This window comes from Meriones unguiculatus, chromosome 17 (genome assembly GCF_030254825.1).
Source record: "Meriones unguiculatus strain TT.TT164.6M chromosome 17, Bangor_MerUng_6.1, whole genome shotgun sequence".
In the NCBI taxonomy this organism is placed as follows: Eukaryota; Metazoa; Chordata; class Mammalia; order Rodentia; family Muridae; genus Meriones; species Meriones unguiculatus.
Window position 1 is genome coordinate 23,022,920 of NC_083364.1, and position 21,210 is coordinate 23,044,129.

Consider the following 21,210-nt stretch of genomic DNA (forward strand, 5'->3'; position numbering starts at 1 on the left):
AAGGAGATGGGCCCCTACTGAGGCCCTGAAGAGGTGGGGGTGCGGGGTTAGGGTAACTGTAATAATGGGCTGATGCTTCCTCAGCAGTGGGTGCCTGGCAGTCATGTGCCTGTGGCCTGAGCCCACTTCCTCCTCTGTAGGCCAGGAAGTAGGACCGAGAGACTGTTTCTCCTGAGTGTCACAAAGGGTAGAGAGCAACAGCTCCCTGTGTCATGGGCCACACCCCCTAATCCCAACCTGCCTGCTTAGTCCAAGACAGGTGCAAAAAAGGCTGTGTGCCTGTCCAGTGTTGTGCAGTGTGGTAGTTGAGAAGAATAACTCAGGGCATCTCTTGTATCCAAATATTTAGATCTTGAATTTTTTTCTTTTTAATAATATAAAAGAGGTTACAACACTTTTTAAGGCAAGAGTCTGTGTAGCCCTGGCTGTCTTAGAACTCAGCATGTAGACCAGGCTAGCCTTGAGCCCAGATCTGGCTGCCTCTGCCTCCTGGATGCTAGGATTAAAGGCATGCACCACTACAGCTGGAAAGTTAATGACTCATTATTATTGTTATTTTTAATCTATTTAATTTTATGTGTGTTGGCGTGTGGGTGTTAGACCCCCCGAAACTGAAGTTACAGTTGTGAGCTGCCATGTGGATGCTAGGAATTGAACGCAGGTCCTCTGGAGGAACCACCCATTGCTCTTAACCACTAAGCCCCATGACTCTTTCTTAAGATGAAATGTGGTATGAGTTGCTGGTGACAGTACTGTCTCTGAGGTGCTGCCATTTGGTGACAACCAAACGGTATCTGGGTGTTTTCAATTTCCTGACTTCTTGCTGGCCTAAAGGTGATGGCAGTGCCTAGGGATCTGGCACCAAAACCTTACGAGACTCCTCTTCCAGCTGGTCACACCATCAGGGTGACACCTGCTCTGATTGTTTTGAAATCTCAATTTCTGTTGTTTGGTGCTGAGGATTAACCTTGAGGCCTCTGCACGCTGGGCAGCCTCTGTGAGCAACTGCGCCTCTAGCCTCAATGTAGCCTTTTATCCACAGGCGCCTTCCAGGTTTACTGTGGTGGTTCTGCAGTGAGCTCACTACCTTTAAAATGTGTGTGTGTGCAGCAATCTGGAGCCACAGCACTGGAGGGCAGGTTCCAGAAGCATAGAAGGGGTCAGTGTGAGTCATCTTGCAGACGGAAGCTTGGAAGGGAAGCTGGGCGGTTAAGACTTCGTAGGGCTGCTTGGACCCTTGTAGATTGCCTTCTCCATGCCGTCTACTACGTTCAAGTACTCCAGGTGTGAGCTGTAGTGTGTGCACTCGAAGCTGCTGCTCCCCCTCACATACGCCAGGAAGTTAGGGGCGCCCGGGACGATGACATTATCAGCCAGGAGCACTGTCCCCTTGCGCAACAGGCCACATTCCTGCAGGGACACACAGTCAGGGTCAGGAATGTTTGACAAACACAGTGCAATAGGAGGGGAGGGCAGGGAGCGCGGGGCACTGCTCCTCCACTGGAGCCACTTCAAGCTGCTATCCATTCTCCCTTGTATCCATTCCCAGCCCGAGGGGGCCATGGGGGCTACACAGTGAACGTTTGGAGGTTGGCTGGGTAGAAGAGATGGGGCCAGAAGGCCAGATCCCCTCCAACACTCTATGCCAAGAATACGGGATCTTCACCAACACCCCTGCCCTTGAAGGTCCACCTAGGGCAGGGAAGACAGTAGGTGCTGGGCTCTGAGCAGGGCCCCTGGGCCCCTGAGGCAGAACTTGTGGTTGAGAGAAACCCCACATGTAGGGTGCCTGTCTATCCCCTCTGGGAAGTGTGTCTGCTGATTACGTATTAATAACTGAAGTGACTGACAGGAGACGGTGTCTTGCGGGGGAGGGGAGAAGGGGGAAGAAGAAAGGGGAGAGCCAGGAAGCGAGACACCTGAACATCTCATTTGAAAGTTGCCCAGGAGGCTCAGGGGGTTGTTTTTAATGTAATCATGAAACAAAGCAGTTGTGTCTGGTGGGGCCACATCTGCGGCCTCAGCGGCCAGGAGGCTGAGGCTCCCGGCTACCCTGGCCTACAAAAGACGCTTGTCTTCAAACGCATATAGAAAGCAACCTAAAAATGAAAAGTAAAACCCAGTAAGTAGCCTGGGCTGAAGTGTACCTCAGTGGGAGGAGCCTAGCAGGTGTGATCCAAGGGTCTATTTCCAGCACCACACACACACAAGCATAAAAACGCCCCATCATCCTAATGTCCCACACTGAAGGTGGGGGTCCTGTCCTTGCACAGCAGTGCTGTGGTCTCGACGGTCGTTCAGGGCTCCGGCTAGTCCTAGTGGCTGTGGAGGTGGATGGTGATCTCCAGCCTGTGGGCTCTCATGAGCTGAGGAACTCTCAGGCTGGCTGGCACATCCAGGGGATCATCGTCTCTCACACTGCAATGTGAATGAGTCTCACTATGATCATGACATACTCTGGCTTAGGAGAACTAAGAATGTCATGTCAGCACTGGTTGGAAAGACCTCAATGAAGAACTGCTCTGGAGGAAGACATCTGCCCAGTCCAGAGAGGGCCCTGCAATTCAGGGTAGGAAAGGAACAAGATGAGCAGGGAGGGGCCTGGAGACATGGAGAGCCACATGATGACTGTAAGACTAGTGACATGAGACATGAAACTTCCTGATTGCATCCCGACAGCAAGGCATGCACTTCTGGAGGTGCTGGGGAGCCGCTGCCCTTCGGGAAGCATGCCTTGCCGGAGGACAGCGCCTGCCCTACCTGTATTCAGATACCGTGAGCCTCCTGAAAGACCTCTCTGACCATCCAGGGGGTTACAGGTGAGCGTGCACTGGTGCCTGAGCAGCTGTGCTAAGGGGACAGCGGAGTACGGAATGCTGTGGGTAAGATGTCTGCCTCGAACAGATGATCCTCCTGCCTCCAAGTACTGAGACTGTCCATGTGTACCTCTAAGCCTGGTGGTGAAGTAGTTTTAGTTGTGAACGCCAATCTTTTTTTTTTAAAGATTTATTATACATACATACATATATATATATATATATATATATATATATATATATATATATATTCTGCCTCCATGTGTCCCTGCAGGCCAAAAGATGGTACCAGATCTCACTATAGATGGTTGTGAGCCACTATGGTTGCTGGGAATTGAACTCAGGACCTTGGGAAGAACAGACAGTGCTCTTAACCTCTGAGCCGTCTCTCTAGCCTGTGAACACCAATCTTAACGGTGCTTCCTCAGGGTTCAATTTCCTGCAACCATACATTGAAAAAAAAAAAAAGTGCACCCATTCCCGATGTATTCTTTTCTTTTGGAGCTAATTGCCAGCTTTGAGCAGCAGAGCTAAAAACTGTTAGTTTCCTAGTTATTGAACAGCAATATTTGCTTCTTTTCTAAAAGGAGGCCTGTAATTACCACACACAGAAAGCTGCAGAGCCCCATTCCCTGTGCTGTGGTCGGCTCTCCTGCCCAGGTGGAGCCTGACTGCTCAGCTGTCCTCTGCCCTCAGTAGGGAACCTCATGTTCACAAAGTCCGCCAGGGATGGGCCCTTGTCCAAGCCAGCTTCGCATGGTTGGCCTGGCCTGCTGGTCTCCTTTCTATCCCCTGACTGCCTGCCCTCCTGGTAGAACCAGAATCTCTGGTACAACTTCTTGGCCCAGGAATATTCTTGCCTCCCACGCTGTGCTCACTACTTCGAAAATAATTTGAGGAACCTCTAAAATAACCTCCCCACTCACCCTGTCCATGCCTCCACAAGGTCAACAAAAATCCTATTAGATGCTAGGACTCACCTCCTATCACGTGCCCAGAGGTCGTGCCTGACTTGGCCTTTGTGCCCTTATGTTCACCAGAGCTGTCGAATCATGCCTAAGACACAGTGGCCCTGTCCTGCCCCTGGCCTTGCTGGCAGATTCTCTCACATTCTGGACCCGACTGTACATGGCAGGGTGTCCAACTCTTGAGACAGCTGTGGCTGGTCAACACCACATGGACAGCCCCATGTTGGCTGTGGAAATCTGTGAGGAGACCCAGTAAATAAAGACCAAGGAGCCACTCCATGTCCCTCTGCTGGCCATCAAAGCAGGACAAGGTAATATACCCTTAAGCTCTAGTCACTTGTGAGTGAGAATGGCTTCTTCAGTCAGAGCAGGGGGTTCCTACTAGGTGAAGCTGGCTGAGCAGCAGTGCCAAGGGCTGAAAGGGCCTAGGGAGAGTGGAGTGTTGTGTAGCAGCAGCTTCATGAGAAAGATCCAGAACATGCCTGCATTCCTGCGGCCAGCGCCAGTTGACCCCAGTCACACCGTACGGCAGCAGTTCCGCCCCCTTAGGTACTCTGCTCTGTGTTCTTCGGGCCCACGTGTTCTGATCTCTGATGCCTGCCCCACTCCCTAGCAGCACCCTGCTTTCAGTGCCTGGCATCCTACCGAGAACCCCTTCCCTTCCATCTCTACTTGCCACAGGGCCTTATAGCCCACTGGACTCGCAGACTGTTCCTGGGCCTCCCTCAGCAGGGCTCTTCAGGGAGGCCAAGGCCCAGTGACCTAAGGAGTGACAGCACAGAAGCCATCCCACTGAGCAGGGACAGTTCGGCTTACCTGCAGGAGATGTGTGTCTGGTAGGTAGCGGTCTTTCCAGTGGTCAAGAAAGACCATATCTAACGTGTCCACATTGTACTTCTTCTTCAGCTGGGGGATGAGGTCCTGGGATGCCCCAAGGAGGATGGTGACCTGGAACAATGTTACGTCAGTGCTGTTCCCACAGGATGTGCAGGAGCCTGCCTGGCCCTCCACCTGTGTATACATCTCTTTGAGGCTCTAGAGAGGAATCTGCACCATGTAGTCTCTCCAAGTTCAGCCCTGGAAGTTGATGCTTTGTAGGGATAGGTCAGTAAAACTGTGTCTCTTACCTGCTGGGGTTCCTCCCTTGACTCTAAGGGCCCAGACATGGCAGGTGCTTAGTGACTGACCCAGGACCTACCTCATCCTCCCCTACTGCCTGCCCAGCTCTCCCCACAATGGCTGCCACACTGGTTACAGGGCCATACCTTGTCCTGCATGCCTGCAAAGTCCAGCATTTGCTGGGTGATGGCAGCATAGTCAGGGTTCATCTCCATGGTGAGAAGCCTGGCTCCAGGTGGCAGCAGGCGGGCCATTCGCACGGCCGAGTAGCCACAATAAGCTCCTAGCTCCAGCACCAGCGAGGGGCTGTACTCCCGAATCACTGCATCCATAATTTGGCCTGGAGGGTGGTGAGGAGGATATAAGTGCAGGTAGAAAGAGGGGAACCCCATCCCCAATTCTGGGCCTCACCCCTCTCCAGACTGGTAACATTCCCATTCTTCTCATGTTTCTAACCTGAAACGTTTTTATCCCCCTGTTGCTTCTGACCTGCTGAGACAGGGCCTCTGCCTCCTGATACCCCAGAAGATCCACTGTATACACCCTTGCAGGGTCCTCCGGGCCTTTGCATACATAGAGACCCTTCTCATCCACCTACCTGGCTCCTTCAAGTGTAAATGTTATGGTCTCCAAGGGGGCTAGACAGGAGCAAGGCCCACAATTCCCACCCTCTTTAACAGGCTTTTCTGCGACAACTGCCATACTCAGGGTCCCCATTTCTAGGCCATTGCCTGCAGGCTGGGCCACCTACCTTTCGTGGCACCCACATTCATGGCCCACTCCTTCTGTGAGCAGTAGGCATCGATGGCCTCCAGGACGCTCTGGGGGTCTCCAGGCTTTGCGTGCTGCTTCACGTGGCGCAGGATGCGCTGCTCCTTTGTGTCACCCATGAGCAGGTTGTAGACTGGCTGCTGCACGTTCTCAAACCAGAAGATAGCTACAAAGCCCCAGCCCAGGCGATGCAGTAGCAGGAAGAGGGCCAACAGGAGACCCAGTGAGATGACAGCCAATAGCATCTGCAGGGAGCAGGGTAGACAGACTTTGTGTCCCATGCCCTTCCTACTTCACCCACCCTGTACTTAGCTCCATGCACCATTGGTCCCTTGTACTAAAGGAGGTCCAAGGTTCAGAGACTAAACTCACATGACTTGGTGCCTACCTGAGTCATAGCCACGTGAGACTGCAGCCTGTTGCTGGCCAGAGGAGGTGCATGTGTGCCTCTTGGAGTCCTGTGTAGAGGACTGAGGCATGGTCCCCAAGCCACAGTGCTTTTTCCATGAAGAAAGGTCTCATCTTACACTAAACTAGCATTCTGATTGTTTCAGGCTGAAAGAGGAAGTGTGTGTGTGCGTAGGATGTGCACCTGTTTGTTCCTATGTGGTTTGGCAGAATGTGAAGATTTCCTGGGAGGGGCTCCTCTAACACCAAGACGGAAAAATAGCCTTTATTAAGCAGAGACTGTTAATGGGGCTGGGACCTGAATGAGTGATCTTGTTGGGGTGACCCTCATCTTCCAAATGGCTTCACAGCCTCCACAGATCACCAAATGATATTCCTAGAATTCACAAGCCAGAAAATTTCCTACGTTTCCGTACAAAACTATCATTCTTTGCCTCAGACAGTAGGACAGCTGTGGCCCTTGTTCTTTATTTTCATTTGGTTATGGAGGGAACTCTGGGTGTGTGGTGTAAGCTAACCTCCATTATCAGCCCCTGTTTTCTTGAGCCAGACTATATAGCCCAGGCTGGTCTTGAACTCATAATCTTCCTGAGGGTTGGGATTAAGGTAAGCACCATGTCCAATGTTTTTTGTTCATTTCTCTGGGCCACATCTTGTGGAAATCTCTGGGGCTATGCAAAATTAGTAAGATATATGAGCTCTGCTCTTGCTCAGAAGCCTTGTAGCGACTGACTTACTTGGCTGAGGACCCACAAAGGAGCTAAGTGAGATACTGGGACCTCTTCCGATTACAGTAAGGAACAGCTGCAGATTCCAGATCCTCCAGAAACACACAAGGGTTGGGTGAGCTGAATGCTATAGTGTTTACCTAGCACACATAAGAGCCCGAGTTCCGTCTGCAGCACACGGTGTGAGTGAATAAGCAAGAAGCCCAGGATCTAACTGGCAAAGCTCACCAGAGTCCCCACAGCCGACACTGGGCGAGATCAGTAGATTCATGGCAAACGCTTGTGATTTCACACCAGCGACCCTAAGACTGAAAATACATAAGAAAGGAACTAGGGAACCTTCCACCAAAGACTGTGGCCATTTACAGTTCCTTTCAGGGCAGTGTGCTGGTGACCACACAGAACTTGATCTAGGCTGGAAAGTCTGTGAAAGAATCTCAAGAGGAGGCAGGTCCAAGCCCTAGGTGTGATGGCTGCTTCACGACAGTCTCAGGAGAGAACGAAGAGACCTGAAAACCGAGGCTTTGTAGCACACATGTTCATGGAGCTTATTTCCACAAGTGCTCACATGGTTTCAGGTCTGCATGTATGCTGGGCCTGAACGCATGTTCACCCACAGGCTTCCCTCAGTCATGTGACCTCATATCCAAGCACTTGCCCTTATAATCTGTGGGAAGGCCTGGACTCCTTTTATTGAGCTGAGAAGACATAAAAATTATATGAAATTCTAAGGAACTCAGTTTGGCCTTTGGCCAATTTTTTTTGACAGAAACTGGCCTATAAATGACCAAGGTCCAGTTATTTTAGCACTTTCCCAGTCAGAGAGTGTGGGTATCACTCAGAAGACACCCCAGCCAGGGACCCTGTTGTCACATGTTCCTTGGGAGAAGCTGAAGAAAGAGTTTTGATCAGGCCATAGCTCCCACCCCCACACACCAACAGCTAGTTACAGAGCACATGTAAGCCCACAGGACACTACCCAGGGGAACAATGGCCCTTGTGACCATTATGCGGCTTACCAGTAAAGGCCAAGAGTGGGCGCAGCAAAGTGGGAAAGGTGCCAGAACCCGGCTGAAAGGCTGAGTGCCAAGAGTGCTGGCATATACCTGACTCCGGCTTTATTTTACCCCTTTCTTATGGCTTAGATTTCCTAATGTGCTTGGGTGTCTTAGTTTATGCTATCCATTATCATCACTAGAAGTAGCATTGCAGTGGTGAGACAATGAGCTATATTGTTCATCTGTTTCTCTCCTTCTCTCTCTCTTTCTCCCTCATCCATCAATCCATCAATCTCTCTCTCCCTCATCCATCAATCCATTCACCCATCCATCTAAAAATCCAGTTAGGGAGGTAGCTCAGAAGATTACCTAACATGACAGGCTGGGGCAGTACAATCAAGAGTTTGAGGTCAACAAACTCTTGATATTGGTACGTTACACATATATGTATAAATTATATATACACATTAATATATAGTTAAGCCAGGCAATGTTGGTGCATGCCTTTAATCCCAGCTCTTGGGAGGCAGAGGCAGGTAGACATCTGAGTACAAGGCCAGCCTGGTCTTCAGAGTGAGTTCCAGGATAGCCAGGGCTTCACAGAGAAACCCTGTCTTGAAAAACCAATAAATAGATGGGTAGATAAACATTTAATATATAGAAATTCTATCAGTTTTGTTCTTCTAGAAACCCCTAACTAATACAGCCCCCACTTCCTCTCAAAAGTCTTGCCCCCTGTTTGGTGGTGGTGGTGGTGGGGGTGTTCCCTAGAGTGCAAGCCTCCTCTGCTTTGTGCAGCTGTGAGGAGCAGGTGGAGACATGCCTACCTGGCCATGGGAAAAGGGGACAGATCCATACTTCCTTGGCCACGGAGGGCAACTGCCAGACTCAAGCAGTCTTCCTAGGGTTTTTGCAGAACAAAAGAACTTGCAAGTGAGAAAGCATTTGTGGAAGTGCATGCCTGTACTCCCAGCACTCAGAGGTGGGTGGGCTACAGTGCAGCCTGTTTCTCAAAACCCAGAAAATCTGAAGTGAGGAAATGGAAGCAGTAAGAACTGGGGTAGCTCCAGGGTCTCACAACTCCATTGAAAGACGAAACGGCCCCTGTCATCTGGAGTCTGTGTGGACCACAGCCCTGAGCCCTACTCTGCAGACTCCCAGAATCAACTGTTCAGGAGTTCTGGGCAAGGGCCAGGCTCTGTAGATCACACACTTAGCTGATCGGGAGAGCAGAAAACTGCAGTGGAACGTCAGCAACTGAGATGGAATGGAAGACTTGCTGGCGGTGACACTGTCAATACTAAAGCTGTTAAGACTCTCAGAGCCGCCCAGATCAGTCTACCGATTTAATATAACCTTTACCAAAATCTCAAGGGCATTTTTTTTTTCAGTAGAGAAGTCTATGCTAAGCTTTACTGAATCTCCAAGAAGTATAAGCAACCAAATTAATCTTGAGAAAGAAGTACAAAGGCGAAAGACTTAATTTCTTATTTAAAACTAACTACAAAGCTACAGTAATTAAAACATTGTGGTAAGCCAGTTTGGTACTATGAATATCTGTAATCCCAGTACTCAAGAGTTTGAAGAAGAGCATGAGTTTAAGGCCAGCCTGGGCCATACTAGATTGTCTCAAATCAATCAATCAAATCAATAAAAATTTAAAAAAAGTAAAAGAGGCTTCAGGGCTTGGGTGTAGCTCTGTGGTAGAATGCTTGTCCAACATAGCATGCACAGTGTTAAAAAACTAGGGCACAGGAAGAGGCTGGGATGCAGGTCAGTTGGCAGAGTGCTTGCCTGGCCTAGCTCTGGGTTCCAGCCCCACACCAGTTTAGCATGCTGGCACACTGCTATGATCCCAACATCCAGGAGATGAAGACTGGTAGGTCAGAAGTTCAAGATCATCCTTGGGAGTTCAAGGACAGCCTGGAAACAGAAGATCCTGTCTTGAAAGCCTTTCACTAAAGAGTCTGAACGTGGTTAGTTAGTTACTGAGGAAATGCCTATCAAAGCCATGTGGGAAAGAGTATTTCACCATCACTGAAATGGCTTATTTCTGGGGTGAAACACCGGGGATTGCACACAAGGCTTCACTGAGCTACATTGCCAGCCACTTATTTTGAGACAAGCTGTCATTAAGTTGTCCAGCTGGCCTTGAACTTACAATCTTCCTGCCTCCAGCTCCCTGTACCACCAGGCCTGATTTTTTTTCTATTTTAAAGTAAGACAATAAAGTTGGTAAAAATATGAAAAAAAAACCCTGAAACCCTTGTATCCTGCTGAGGTGAGAACTGCTGGAAAGTTTTATGGTCCTACAGAGGCTATCCAAAGAATCACCATGTGTCAGAGCTGTGTAGCCAGACCTGAGAGCAGGCCTCAGACACTTGTCTACTCTTGTTCCTGGCAGCGTGACTCACAGTAGCCCACACGTGGAAGCAACCCCAAGGTTCTCCATGCTGAAGATCTTGGGCAGCCAGGGCACTCTGCAGTGAGTGTGTGCTGCTGGGGTGAAGGAGGCACCAATGCATGCTGCAGCACAATGGGCCCCATGTGCAAAATCATCCAGGCACGGAACAGCACAGGACTGCAAGCTGATTGCCTCTGGGGCTGGAGGGAGAGGGAGAGGGAATTCAATGGGTACACAGTTACAGTGGGAATGGTTAGAAAGTTCTGGCAAAACTTACGCAATATTGTGAACGCCCGTTGTATCTGAGAAATGGCCAAGCCTGATGGTTTCATCCTAAAGTTATTTACAAACGTGCCGGAAGGTGGACTGAGAGGACGTTAATCATCTGCTAATTGCACAAGCATAGAGGCTGTTTACTCTGAATCCTGAGCTGGGTGTAGCTCAAACAGTGGGTGTTTGGCACATATTCCCAGCACGTCTGAAACACACAAGTTCCTGGATGTGAGAACTTCGATCTAGGTGCTAAACTGCTGGAACCCGAGGCCACACAACCTGAGTGTGCACACGGGCATACACACACAGGTCTGGGTTAGAACCCTCACTTTTAGAAACGATTGACCACTGACTTTGGGGTAGTTCAGGGAGAAGGAAGCTGAGTGAGACAGTTACCCTTCAGAATGAGCTTTATTAAGAGAGAGCCTGGGGGGGGGTGTGTGTGAAACGGGAGCATTTTGAGAACAATGGGAGATGGCTTCAAGTGGAAGAGGAAAAAGCCATCCCCTACAGCATGGGATAGGGGTTGGGGAGAGACATCTCTGACTTTTACAGCTTTTCAGGGGGTGGAGAGGAGTCAGTCTACCTTAGCTTCTGTGATTCCAGGCTCCACTGAACCAGGGCTGCAAGGCCCCAGCAGGGCTTTTGAATTACTCTGGCTGAGAGGGAGAAGGTGGGGAGAGAAAGAAAAAAACAAAACAAAACAAAACAAAACAAAAAAACAGGAAAGGAGGGGAAGAAAGGGAGGGAGAGAAGACTGAGCTTGGGGTGCACAACTGTGGTGCCAGCACACAGTAAGGAGGCTGAGAGTCAGCGAGGCCAGCTTGGGTTGCCCAGTGAGACCTGTCTCAAAAGCCCCAGGACGACACAGAACTTTGTTTGGCTTAAAAACAAAAACAACAACAAAAAGCAAAAAACCAGGTAGAGGCCACTTGCCCCCATGGTAGCCTCTAGGCACCACCTCTACCCCAACCTAGAATCATCTAAGCTGGCTTTATCATTACCGTCCTGGGGTGGCTCATTAGGCCTGATTACCTATATCTTGGATGGGTGCTCTGTGCTTCTTGGGCATGACTGTGGCCAGCAGGTGCCAGTGCTATGACTGCTGGGGCAGGATGAACTGTACAGAGGGCCTATACAGCTGTACAGAGCTGTACAGAGAACAAAGGGCCATTAGCTCACACAGGGTCTGGCTTTGAGAAGAAAGTAGAAGGCGGCGGTGCCCTGCCCTGGGCTCTGCAGAGGCTGGGAAGAATCTGCTGTAGGCTTTGAAGAGCCGCACCTGGGCATGAATATGATTACAGCCTCCGCAATCGCTAGCCAAACTAGTACATAGCCCTTGTGAAAACCTTTAGCCAAACTCTGTTGCTGCCCTGAGGTACACTGCCAGACTTCATAAGCCTTTTTTTGTTGTTGTTGTTGTTATATTTTCTGATGCTTGCGAAAGCCAGCAGGAGGGCAGCCTGCCCACAGACATGGCTCTTCCTATCCACTCCAGTTGCCATGCAGATCTACAGCTGTCTGCACCCTTTGCTCTGCAGGCAAGAGTAGCTAGCAACAGGCAATCCTGTGGCCTGTCTTTCATTCATACAAGGCTTTGTTTACAAAACTCAATAGGCCGTATCTGATTTTCTCAGGTGTCATAGGGTACCCCCATCTTCCTCTGCAGACTGGAGAAATGATAGATTCTGTGTGGTGGGTCTGAGACAGATGGGGTGGCAGGGAGAGAGACATTGCTGACAGTGTCAGGCTCCCTGCTGTGGAGGGCTGAAGGCCACAGTGTCAAAGCTTTTGTACTTTTGTTAGCTTTCCAGGTTTTCAGAAGCTTAGTAGGGTATACAAGATACAAGAAGAGCCAGAATCTAGGGTATGGTGTCTCTGCTCCTGGCTTCCCTGTATCATCATGCCCTAGCCTGGATATGAGCCCTAACTAAGTGTCCTTCATCATGCCCGATGCTGACTGCTAAAGTCCATCCCTGAGAACCTCTCCAGTCTCTCCAGGATGAAGGAGTCCTGTCTTGGTGCCCTGATCAGAAGGTTCCAGGTAGTGCCCCTCCCAGCCTTCTGGGGGAGCTGTGTGCGTAGTTGGGCTCCTTTGTTTCATTGCTAGTGCTAGTTTCTGCCACCTGTCCTCTTCATATCTGATCTGTCTCTTTCTTTGAGTTGCCAGGTTCCTTTGAGTCTTTCAGGACCAGACCACCTTGGCTGAACAGACTAGGAACAAACCTAAACTTAGTTCCTAGATGGCTCAAAGTGATACCCTTAGGATGGCCCGAGTCCCATGTAGCATCTTCTTGAGAAAACCCAGGCTGGCAGACAAATGTTCCATGTGCTGCAGCCAACACCTGAAGACAAGACTTTCGTCTCCCAGCCTTGGTGACTTGTGCAGGGCCTAGCCAGACTTTTCATCTCCCCCTGCCCCCTCCTCTTTACAGTGCTGGGCAGGGACAGAACCCAGGACTTTGTAAGTTCTGCCATTGAGCCACGCCACCTAGGAGCAGAAATGTCATAAGCCCCAAACAGGTTCCCATGAACCAACTCTTCTTCCTGCTTCCAGAGCATTTCCATTTCCCAACTCTGCTCAAGCCCGAGTTCTACCTTACTACATTTTCCTCTGTGCAGGTTTCATATAGACCAGGCTGGCTTCAAACAAGCTACTTTAAAACTCATCCTCTTGCCTCTGGGATTCCAGGCATGTCACCATGCACTGCCCTGCCTAGCCTTATGCAGCATCCAGCGGAGCTGCGCCTATAGAGCCAGGACTCACACTGGCTAGTCCCATTACTGGCCTGCTCACTAGACCTGAGAGACCTCCGGGTCCAAGGCTTCAAACACCCACCCATGATGAGGACAGACTGTTCCCCCTCACTCACTGGGAGCTCCTGGCCTTCCTTCCTCTCTGGCTAAAGGTTCCAAGTGGCAACTTAATTCTTGGTTTTGAGGTCGGAAGCTTGTCTTCCTCCCTACTTGTAAGTTCCTTCTGCTGTCACTGTTTGCTCCTATCCCTCCATGGGTGCTTCTCAGCAGGCTGGGACATGCCTATCTCAAGTCTACACTGTCACCACTAAGTCAACACAGAAACCAACACGATGTAACCACCATCCAGCCCCCTTTTCTACTGATGTTACTGTCAGGTACTACGTGAAGCTCCAGTGGCCTGGGGAAAGGTAAGATTTCACCCTTCCCCACAACTGTCTTCTAGATGGTGCCTCCCCTACCATTAACCTCACTCCAGTTTCCTTCATTTGTGGGGAGGATGCTAGAATGGAACCGAGAGCCCTGCACACATGAGCAGGCACAGACACTGAGCCATGTCCCAGCCTTTGCCTCACACTTCCACTGCTCCGGCCTTTCCCTGGGCACCCTAGCATCATCTCATAGGTTCCCTTTCAAGTCCGAGCTTGACTCCTATCCATGCCACCAGACAGGGCTGGCCCTCAGCACTCCAGCTGCTCTAAGACTTGAAACCCCTCACCCTCACAGGGGTTCTAAGGATTCAAGGATCCACCAGAGCAACCACCTGAAGCTGAATAAGACAAACAAGCTGGAGGGCTGGGATGCAATTCACATGTACCATGTACACAGCCTGTCTGGGACCCTGGACTCCATCCCCAGTGCCTAAACTACATGCATGCAAGGCAGATACTGTGTTTCCTTGATTGCTTTCTACACTTATTTATTTGTTGTTTTTTCAAGACAGTGTTTCTGTGTAGCTTTGGCTGTCCTGGACCACCTCACAGCAATTTGTCTGCCCCTGCCTCCCAAGTGCTGGGGCTAAAGGCTTGTGCCATCATGACCGGACTTTTTTTGGTTTTGTTTTGTTTTAAAGCAGGGTCTCTTACTGAACGTAGAGTTTCTAAACAACTGGACTGTCTGTCCAGTGCACTCTGGGGATAAGCCTATCATTACCCCATCACTGGAAATGCAGGTGTATACCATGTTTTGTATACACCATTTGCCCATGTTTTGTTTGTTTGTTTGATTGTTTGTTTGTTTCTTTGGCTGGTTTGGTTATTTGAGACAGGGTTTCTCTATGTGGCTGTCCTGGAACCCTCTATATAGACTAGGCTGGCTTTGAACTCACAGAGATCTTCCACCTGCTTCTGCTTCCTGAGTGTGCCACCATGTCTGGCCATTCTGCCCATGTTCTACATGGGTTCTGACACGCTGCACTCAGGTCCTCACAAAGGCACGATAAGCACAATGCCCGTCAGGCCATCTTCCCTGGCTTTCTTCCCTTTTGGAGACAGGGCCTCAAGTAGTCTAGGCTGTTCTTAAACTTCCTAGTAGCTAATGATGACCTTCTGATCCTCCTGCCACCACCTCCTCAGTGTTGGAGTTTCAGATGTGCGATACCTCCCTTTTCTCTCTCTACACTGGGTCAGATCCGTACTGTCTGCTAGGTAATAGAAACCTGATATCTTTGAGTTAGATATTTTTACATATACAGAATGACTAAAAAGTTTGTACCTAATTAATAAGTTAATAAACATATTCTGTCCACATTAAAAAAAATGTACCAAGGCTGGGCATATTGATGCACACCTTTAATCCCAGCACTTAGGAGGCAGAGGCAGGCAGATCTCTTTGAGTTCAAGATCATCCTGGTCTCCATAACAAGTTCCAGGACAGCCAGGGCTACATAAAGAGACCCTGCCTCAACAAACAAACAAACAACAAAGGTACCAGGAGCTGGGGAGATGGCTCAGTCAGTAAAATGCTTTCTGTGTAGGCATGAGGACCTGAGGTTAATTCCCAGAATCCATGTAAAAACTAGGCATGGTGGAGTAGCTTGCAGTCTGGGGAGGATCCTAGACTCACTGGGCAGTCAGTCTGACCTATTTGGTGAGCTTCAAGGAAGTGAGACCTTATTTCAAACATCAAGGTATCTGGTTCTTAAGGAATGACACCCAAGGCTATCCTCTGGCCACATGAACACACATATATGTACACATACATAGATCACCATACATATAACTTTAGAGATTATGAGATGATGAACTCAAGTACTGTATAATCTGCTACATATCCTGGTATGTGATAAACTTGTAATAGTTTACTTCCTAGTTTGTTTTTGTAAGATCCATGTTAATAATGTCTAAATAATATGACTTGAGGACACAGTTTGGAAGACAGGCCAATGCAAGGCTTTCTTAGAGGCTGTGATAAAAGGACAAAGGAACCTAGTTTTGTGTTCTTCTCCTGCCTCTACCTCCTTCAGCAAATCCTACCGATGTGCACCACCACATCCAGCTTGTATTCTTTTCCAGGGACAGGGTGGCAAGGCCTAAACTTGGGCTGGGGCCAGGGACTCAAAGGAGTTAAGGTTTTATTTTCTGGGACCTTGACCTTTAAACCAGCTTTCCCCACCCGACCCCACTGAAGAGACTGGTGTAATCAAGGCTGCTGGTGGTCAGGTCTCTGATATCGTTGAGAATCCTGTGTTCCCTTGATTAGCAACTGTTTGATCAGGGGCCTGCTGACTTTGTCCCATTGTATGATTGCTAGCTTTCCACTGAAAACAGTACACAAGATGCTGTACTTCTTAATACATAGCTTATACATCTCTCCTAAGCCATCTGTTCTGTCTTCTTTATCTCTGATCCCCTGGTCCTTCCTGGACCCTGTTTGAAGAACAACCTGCTGATTTAGATAAAAAGTCAACACCCGACAATAAGACGATAGGAACAAAGCCTAGAGAATAGCTCAGTGGCGGTGGTGCATGCCTTTAATCCCAGCATTAAAGGAGGAGGGGTAGGTGAGTTCAAGGCTTGTTGGATCTTCATAGTGACCAAAACCTCTGAAAATAAAAAATAAAAATGTCTCCAAAAAAAAAAAAAACAACAAAAAAACCCAAAATCAAAAATTTAAAATGAATAAAAGATTAAGGCTATGAGACTGAGTAAAAAGAAAGGATGGCTTAAGCTTTGCCTGCTGTTGTTCAGCACACTGCTTCTCTCTAGGGTTCTATTTTTTAATTGTGGGTTATAAAAAGAAACTGGCTTCTTTTTAGCTATCCATGACTCATAACTATTCGTTAAATTATACTTTGTTAAACTAAATTGAAATACTTATCTTTTTGCACTGTCTAATCCCTCCAAATATCGAACTTACCAAATACATCCTTTCATGGTAACACTTATTTGCAGAGCTGCGATTAGACTCTGTTCCCCCCACCCCCACCCCAGCAGCACAAAATTGGAAACTTCAGATAGTATCTGTTAACTGGAGTGTCCACATTGGAGAGCAATTCCTCGGAATCAGGTAGCCCCAGAGAGCTTCCAGGAACTAAGTTTGAGTTTATTGAGCCAATGTTTACAAAGACCTCTTGCAAAACCTTGCTGGCTAGGTATGGTAGCATCTGTTATCCTACCATTCTGGAGGCAGAGGCAGGAGGATTGCTGCAAGTTCACAAGCCTGGTCTACACAGCAAGCACTAAATTAGCAAGGTACGTGGAGAGACCCTGTCTCAGAACAAAACCAAACAAAACAACTACTCCAAGTTGTGCCTTGAAACAAACAAACCAAACTACAGGGTATGGTGGTACATTAGGAGACAGGTGGATCCTGAGTTTTAGGCCATCTTGAACTACAGAGTGAGTTCTAGGACAGCCAGGGTTATACAGAAAAATCCTGTCTTTAAAAGCCAACAACAACAAATAAATAAACGAAAAGAAAAGCATCTGATCTTATTAGAATTGGCCTGTTTATTCACACCAGTGAAGTTTTATAACTGTTGGCTTCAGAGGGCCATAATTCTAAAAGGCCTCTGAAGGATCAGAAGCATCCAAGAATCTGCTGTCAGACCGCCACACGGTGTATATAAATGTGGGTGTACATTGCTCTTATTGAGGTTATCAAAGTACCCTGAGGTTCCTGGGCCTGCCTTCAACTCACAAAGATCTGACTGCTTCTGCTTTCCGAATGCTGAAATTAAAAGTCTGCCCAACTGCAATTCTTTTTAATTTTTATTTATTTATTTAGATTTGTTTTGGCTTTGACACAGGGTTTCTCTATGTAGCCCTGGCTGTTCTGGAAGTCTCTCTATAGACCAGGCTGGCCTTAGGAGATCCACCTGCCTCTGCCTCCTGAGTGCTAGGACCATAGGCGTGTGCCAACACCACCAGAATTAGAATTCTTTTTTAAACAAGAATAATCTTGGGCTGCAGTATAGCTAGCTCAGTGGTATAGAGAGGGTTAGCATACACCAAAGCCCAGGGTGCAATCCCTGCACTGCAAAAAGTCAAAATGCTACTCTATCGTTGATCAAAATGGGAGGTGATTTTACGTATTTATGTGTCTGTGTGAATGTCATTGTTGGATCTCCTGCTGCTGGAGTTACAGGTGGTAATACGTCATCTGATGTGGGTTCCAGAAAACAAACCCAGGTCCTCTAGAAGAGCAGTATTTGCTCTTAACCTCTGATCCATCTCTCTAGTACCTAATTTACTTACTTTCTTTTCTTTTCTTTCTTTCTTTTTTTGGAAACAGGGTTGGCTGAAAGTCAACAGAGAAGCACAGCACACCTTGGCAGCTTATCAGAGTCTTAATTTCCTTTTCTTCGACTCCTATTACGACAGGGTCTCATGGACCCCAGGTTAGGCTTGCCACACAGCCAAGACTGGCCTTGAATTCCTGATCCTTCTGCCTCTACCTCCCAGATGCTGTAAGTTCAAACATGGCAACTGCGCTCCTCATACCCAGATTTCAGATTCTGATCTTGTTCACTGGCTTTGAGGATTTTGGCTAGGGAGGGAATAGAGTTTTATGTAGCCCAGATTAGCCTCAAACTTGCTATGGAGATGAAGGTGACATTGAATTTCTGACCCTCCTGTTTTACTTTTGGGGTGCTGGAAATATAGTCATATCCCAATATGCCTAGTTTTATGAAGTGCTAGGGATTGAACCCAGGGCCTTGTGTGTGCCAGGCGAGCAGTATACTGACTGAGCTACACTCCCCACACTTTGTTCTTCACTTCTAAAGTAAAAAAATCTTAAGCCCTTTATTTTGGGGTCTAATTCATGTTGGCTGAACGTCAAGAAACTTTAATACATCTGATAAAGCCAAACTTGCCTACAGAAATAGTAGTGTTTTCCTGAAGGTATGGCAAAAGATGTTAAAACAACTGGGGTTGGAAGGTCACTCAGTCCCAATCCCTAAACCCACTTAAGGCCAAACATGGTAATAGTCTATAATCCCAGTGCTGAGAGATGAGCAGCAGAGAAAGAAGACTCCCCAGAGGCTTGTGGCCCAGCTGCTACAGCCTAAGTAGCAGTAAACAAGACAAAAGACCCTGCCTCACACAAAATGGAAAGCGAGAAGGGCACCACATTTTCTCTGACCTCTCCATGATCATCATGGTAGGTATTTGCCCATACTCACACACACTAACACGCACAGAGCCAGACATGGTAGCTCACAGATATCATGCCAACACAGGAGAGGCTGATACAGCACACCTTAGCTGAGTTTCACTGTGTTAGCACTCTCTCATCCCCTAATAAAAATTTTACATCACAATCCTGGCATGGTGGCACTTAGGAGGCAAAGGCAGGTGGATCTCTGAGTTCTGAGTTCGAGGCCAGTCTGGTCTACAAAGAGAGTTCAAGAACAAGGACAGCCAAGGCTACACAGAGAAATCCTGCCTCAAAAAGCAGAAACACAAAACAAAACAAAAAATTACATCACAAGACCAATTTACAGCTTCATTTGCAAAAAGAAAATTGTGCCCTCTCCCCCCCCCCAAAGACAGGGTCCCATTCTAGAACCCAGGCTGGCCTAAAAATCACTATGTAGCATAGACTGACATCAAATCCATGATGGCTCTTCTGCTTTCGCCTCCTGAGTGTCGGGACCACAGGTGTTGTGCCGACACTCTGCTTAATCATTAAATGTGCTCAGGAATACATCCACACCCTACGTCTGGCCTCAGTATCTGGCTACAACTCTCCAAACTGTTCTCAGATCTTCTCCTTCCTAATTTCTGATCACTTGGAACAAAAGCCTGATAGTGTGGGTCCTCGGTGGGACCCATGCTTGAAGCGGCTGTCTTGTCCCACCAGGATCTGGAAAAGCCCCAAAGGATGAAGCCTGAGAACAACCTGAAAGAAATTCAGATTTCAACACACCAAATACCCTGGAGACAACTTTCTGCCTGGAGCAGAGGTTACATGGGCCAGGAAGGACGTCCTCTACTGGGTTCCAGGAAATGATCATGCCAGAAACCCTTCACCTCCTGCACTCAGAAGACAACCTGGGGAGCCCTTCAGACTGCTCCTCAACTGCATCCAAGGCACTTGGCACCTAGAAATGTGCTCAACACACGCCCACACTCAAACAGCGATTTACAGCTGACACCAACCTTTTTGTTCTCAAGGATGGTCCTCACAAAACCCTTGCTCCTGCCAGTTAGCAAATACCTTTGTCTTAGTACAACTAGCAAATCTAGTCCTTGTGAGGTGAAAGGTCATGGAAGAAAAAAATGGACTTCTGTTCAGCAGCAAGGATGTCTCCCTCCTGGGAAAAGGGTCCTGTCCTTGAACAAAAAAGGCCAAGCTCCCTTTAAACACTTAATCGTTAACCTCATCTAGAGCTCAAGGCTGCATCTCTAGGTCAACTTTAGACCCCTAGAGTGTCTGCTTGAGAAAATTCAAGATGGTTGAACTCATTTTCTGCTAGGCCCAGCTTCTGTGGGAGGATGGGAAATAGGTTCCATAAGCCCAGCAGCCAAAACCTGAGGGTCCTGCATAGACCACCCTTCCCTTCCCGGATTTTTTAAATTGCTCCCTGCACTGACTTCCGCACTCCTTTGTTCCCCTTCAAACCAAACCTGCTTGTCAACTCTACTGTGGGGATGACTCAGCCTGTCCCCTACTTGTCAGCAATTCCTAGGTAAAATCTGCTCCTCCATTAATTATAGTAGTGCTGTTTCTCTGGGACAAGCTTGTCCCCTACACCCCGCCCCAACAAGCCCCTAAAATAGGTTGCATGTGCTTGTAACAGCTGCCACTGTACTGCTAAGGCTTCAGGGACCAACAAGAACCCCAAAGTCCCAGGCTGGAAGACTTCCTCCTTTTCTCACATTGCCCCATTAGGCTCAAGCATACACCCAAACCCTGCTCCTGAGTTCCAAACACTGCTTCTCCGCGGGGTAACACATTCTCTTGCAAGGAGAGACCTTTACTAAGCACTCTCAAAGAACACCTGTTGAGGAGATTGCGCAACCACTTCCATCTCCACTGACCAATCCCTGGCCCTGCAACTCTGACCTTAGGGTTCAGACCCCAATCCAAGCACTAAGACCCTCTCATGATGGGCCAGGCCCTGGATGTGCCACATTCTGTCCTGGTTAAGCCCAGGGTCAGGCCCACCGAAAGATGTATCTCACACCCCAGCACTGGTCGTCAAGCTCCTCTGAGAAGTGTGGAGACCTGCCCCACTTCAGCGAACCCCAGCCAAGATCAGATCCCTTCACAGGTGTCCACATTCCCCAGCCCGCGCTCCCCTAGGACAGGCCCAGATTCGGGGAACCTTACCGGGGGACATGGGGGGGGGGCGGGAGGGGGTAGGGGGAGGCAATACCCTTCAGCTGGGTCCCGGTGGCGCGGGTGCAGACTCGGATGCTGGGTCTGAGCTTCCTGCAGCGCAGAACGCTTGTAGGAGCACTCGCCTCGTGAAGGTCGCGCATAAGTCTGGCCCCGAAGCCCGAGACGAGAACGGCTCAG

The 21,210-nt window shown here is 48.7% G+C and overlaps 1 protein-coding gene across 3 annotated transcripts; it reads right to left on the minus strand.

The window, feature by feature from the left end:
- Positions 1-344: 344 nt before the first annotated feature.
- Comt (catechol-O-methyltransferase) lies at positions 345-21,207 on the minus strand. 3 transcript variants are annotated; one of them, XM_060370037.1, is made up of 6 exons: positions 21,068-21,206; positions 7,039-7,118; positions 5,655-5,919; positions 5,050-5,243; positions 4,601-4,732; positions 345-1,410 (listed from the first exon to the last, which is right to left on the minus strand). In XM_060370037.1, exons 3-6 carry the CDS (start codon positions 5,917-5,919, stop codon positions 1,210-1,212), a joined length of 792 nt encoding a protein of 263 aa, XP_060226020.1. In that variant the 5' UTR covers positions 7,039-7,118; positions 21,068-21,206; the 3' UTR covers positions 345-1,209. The 3 variants fall into 3 exon arrangements, with proteins under 3 accessions (XP_060226020.1, XP_021500896.1, XP_021500894.1); XM_021645221.2 differs by lacking the exon at positions 7,039-7,118 and having other exon boundaries at positions 21,068-21,207; XM_021645219.2 differs by lacking the exons at positions 7,039-7,118; positions 21,068-21,206 and having other exon boundaries at positions 5,655-6,019.
- Between the last annotated feature and the right edge of the window lie 3 nt (positions 21,208-21,210).

What these genes read in the sequence shown, in the direction of transcription:
- Comt (XM_021645219.2), bottom strand. Translation starts at nt 5,955, where the DNA reads ATGGGACACAAAGTCTGTCTACCCTGCTCCCTGCAGATGCTATTGGCT. An exon ending in TTGCAGGCATGCAGGACAAG is followed by an intron (nt 4,733 to 5,049) that starts GTATGGCCCTGT and finishes ACATTGTTCCAG; the next exon opens with GTCACCATCCTCCTTGGGGC. An exon ending in CAGACACACATCTCCTGCAG is followed by an intron (nt 1,411 to 4,600) that starts GTAAGCCGAACT and finishes GTGTCCCTGCAG; the next exon opens with GAATGTGGCCTGTTGCGCAA.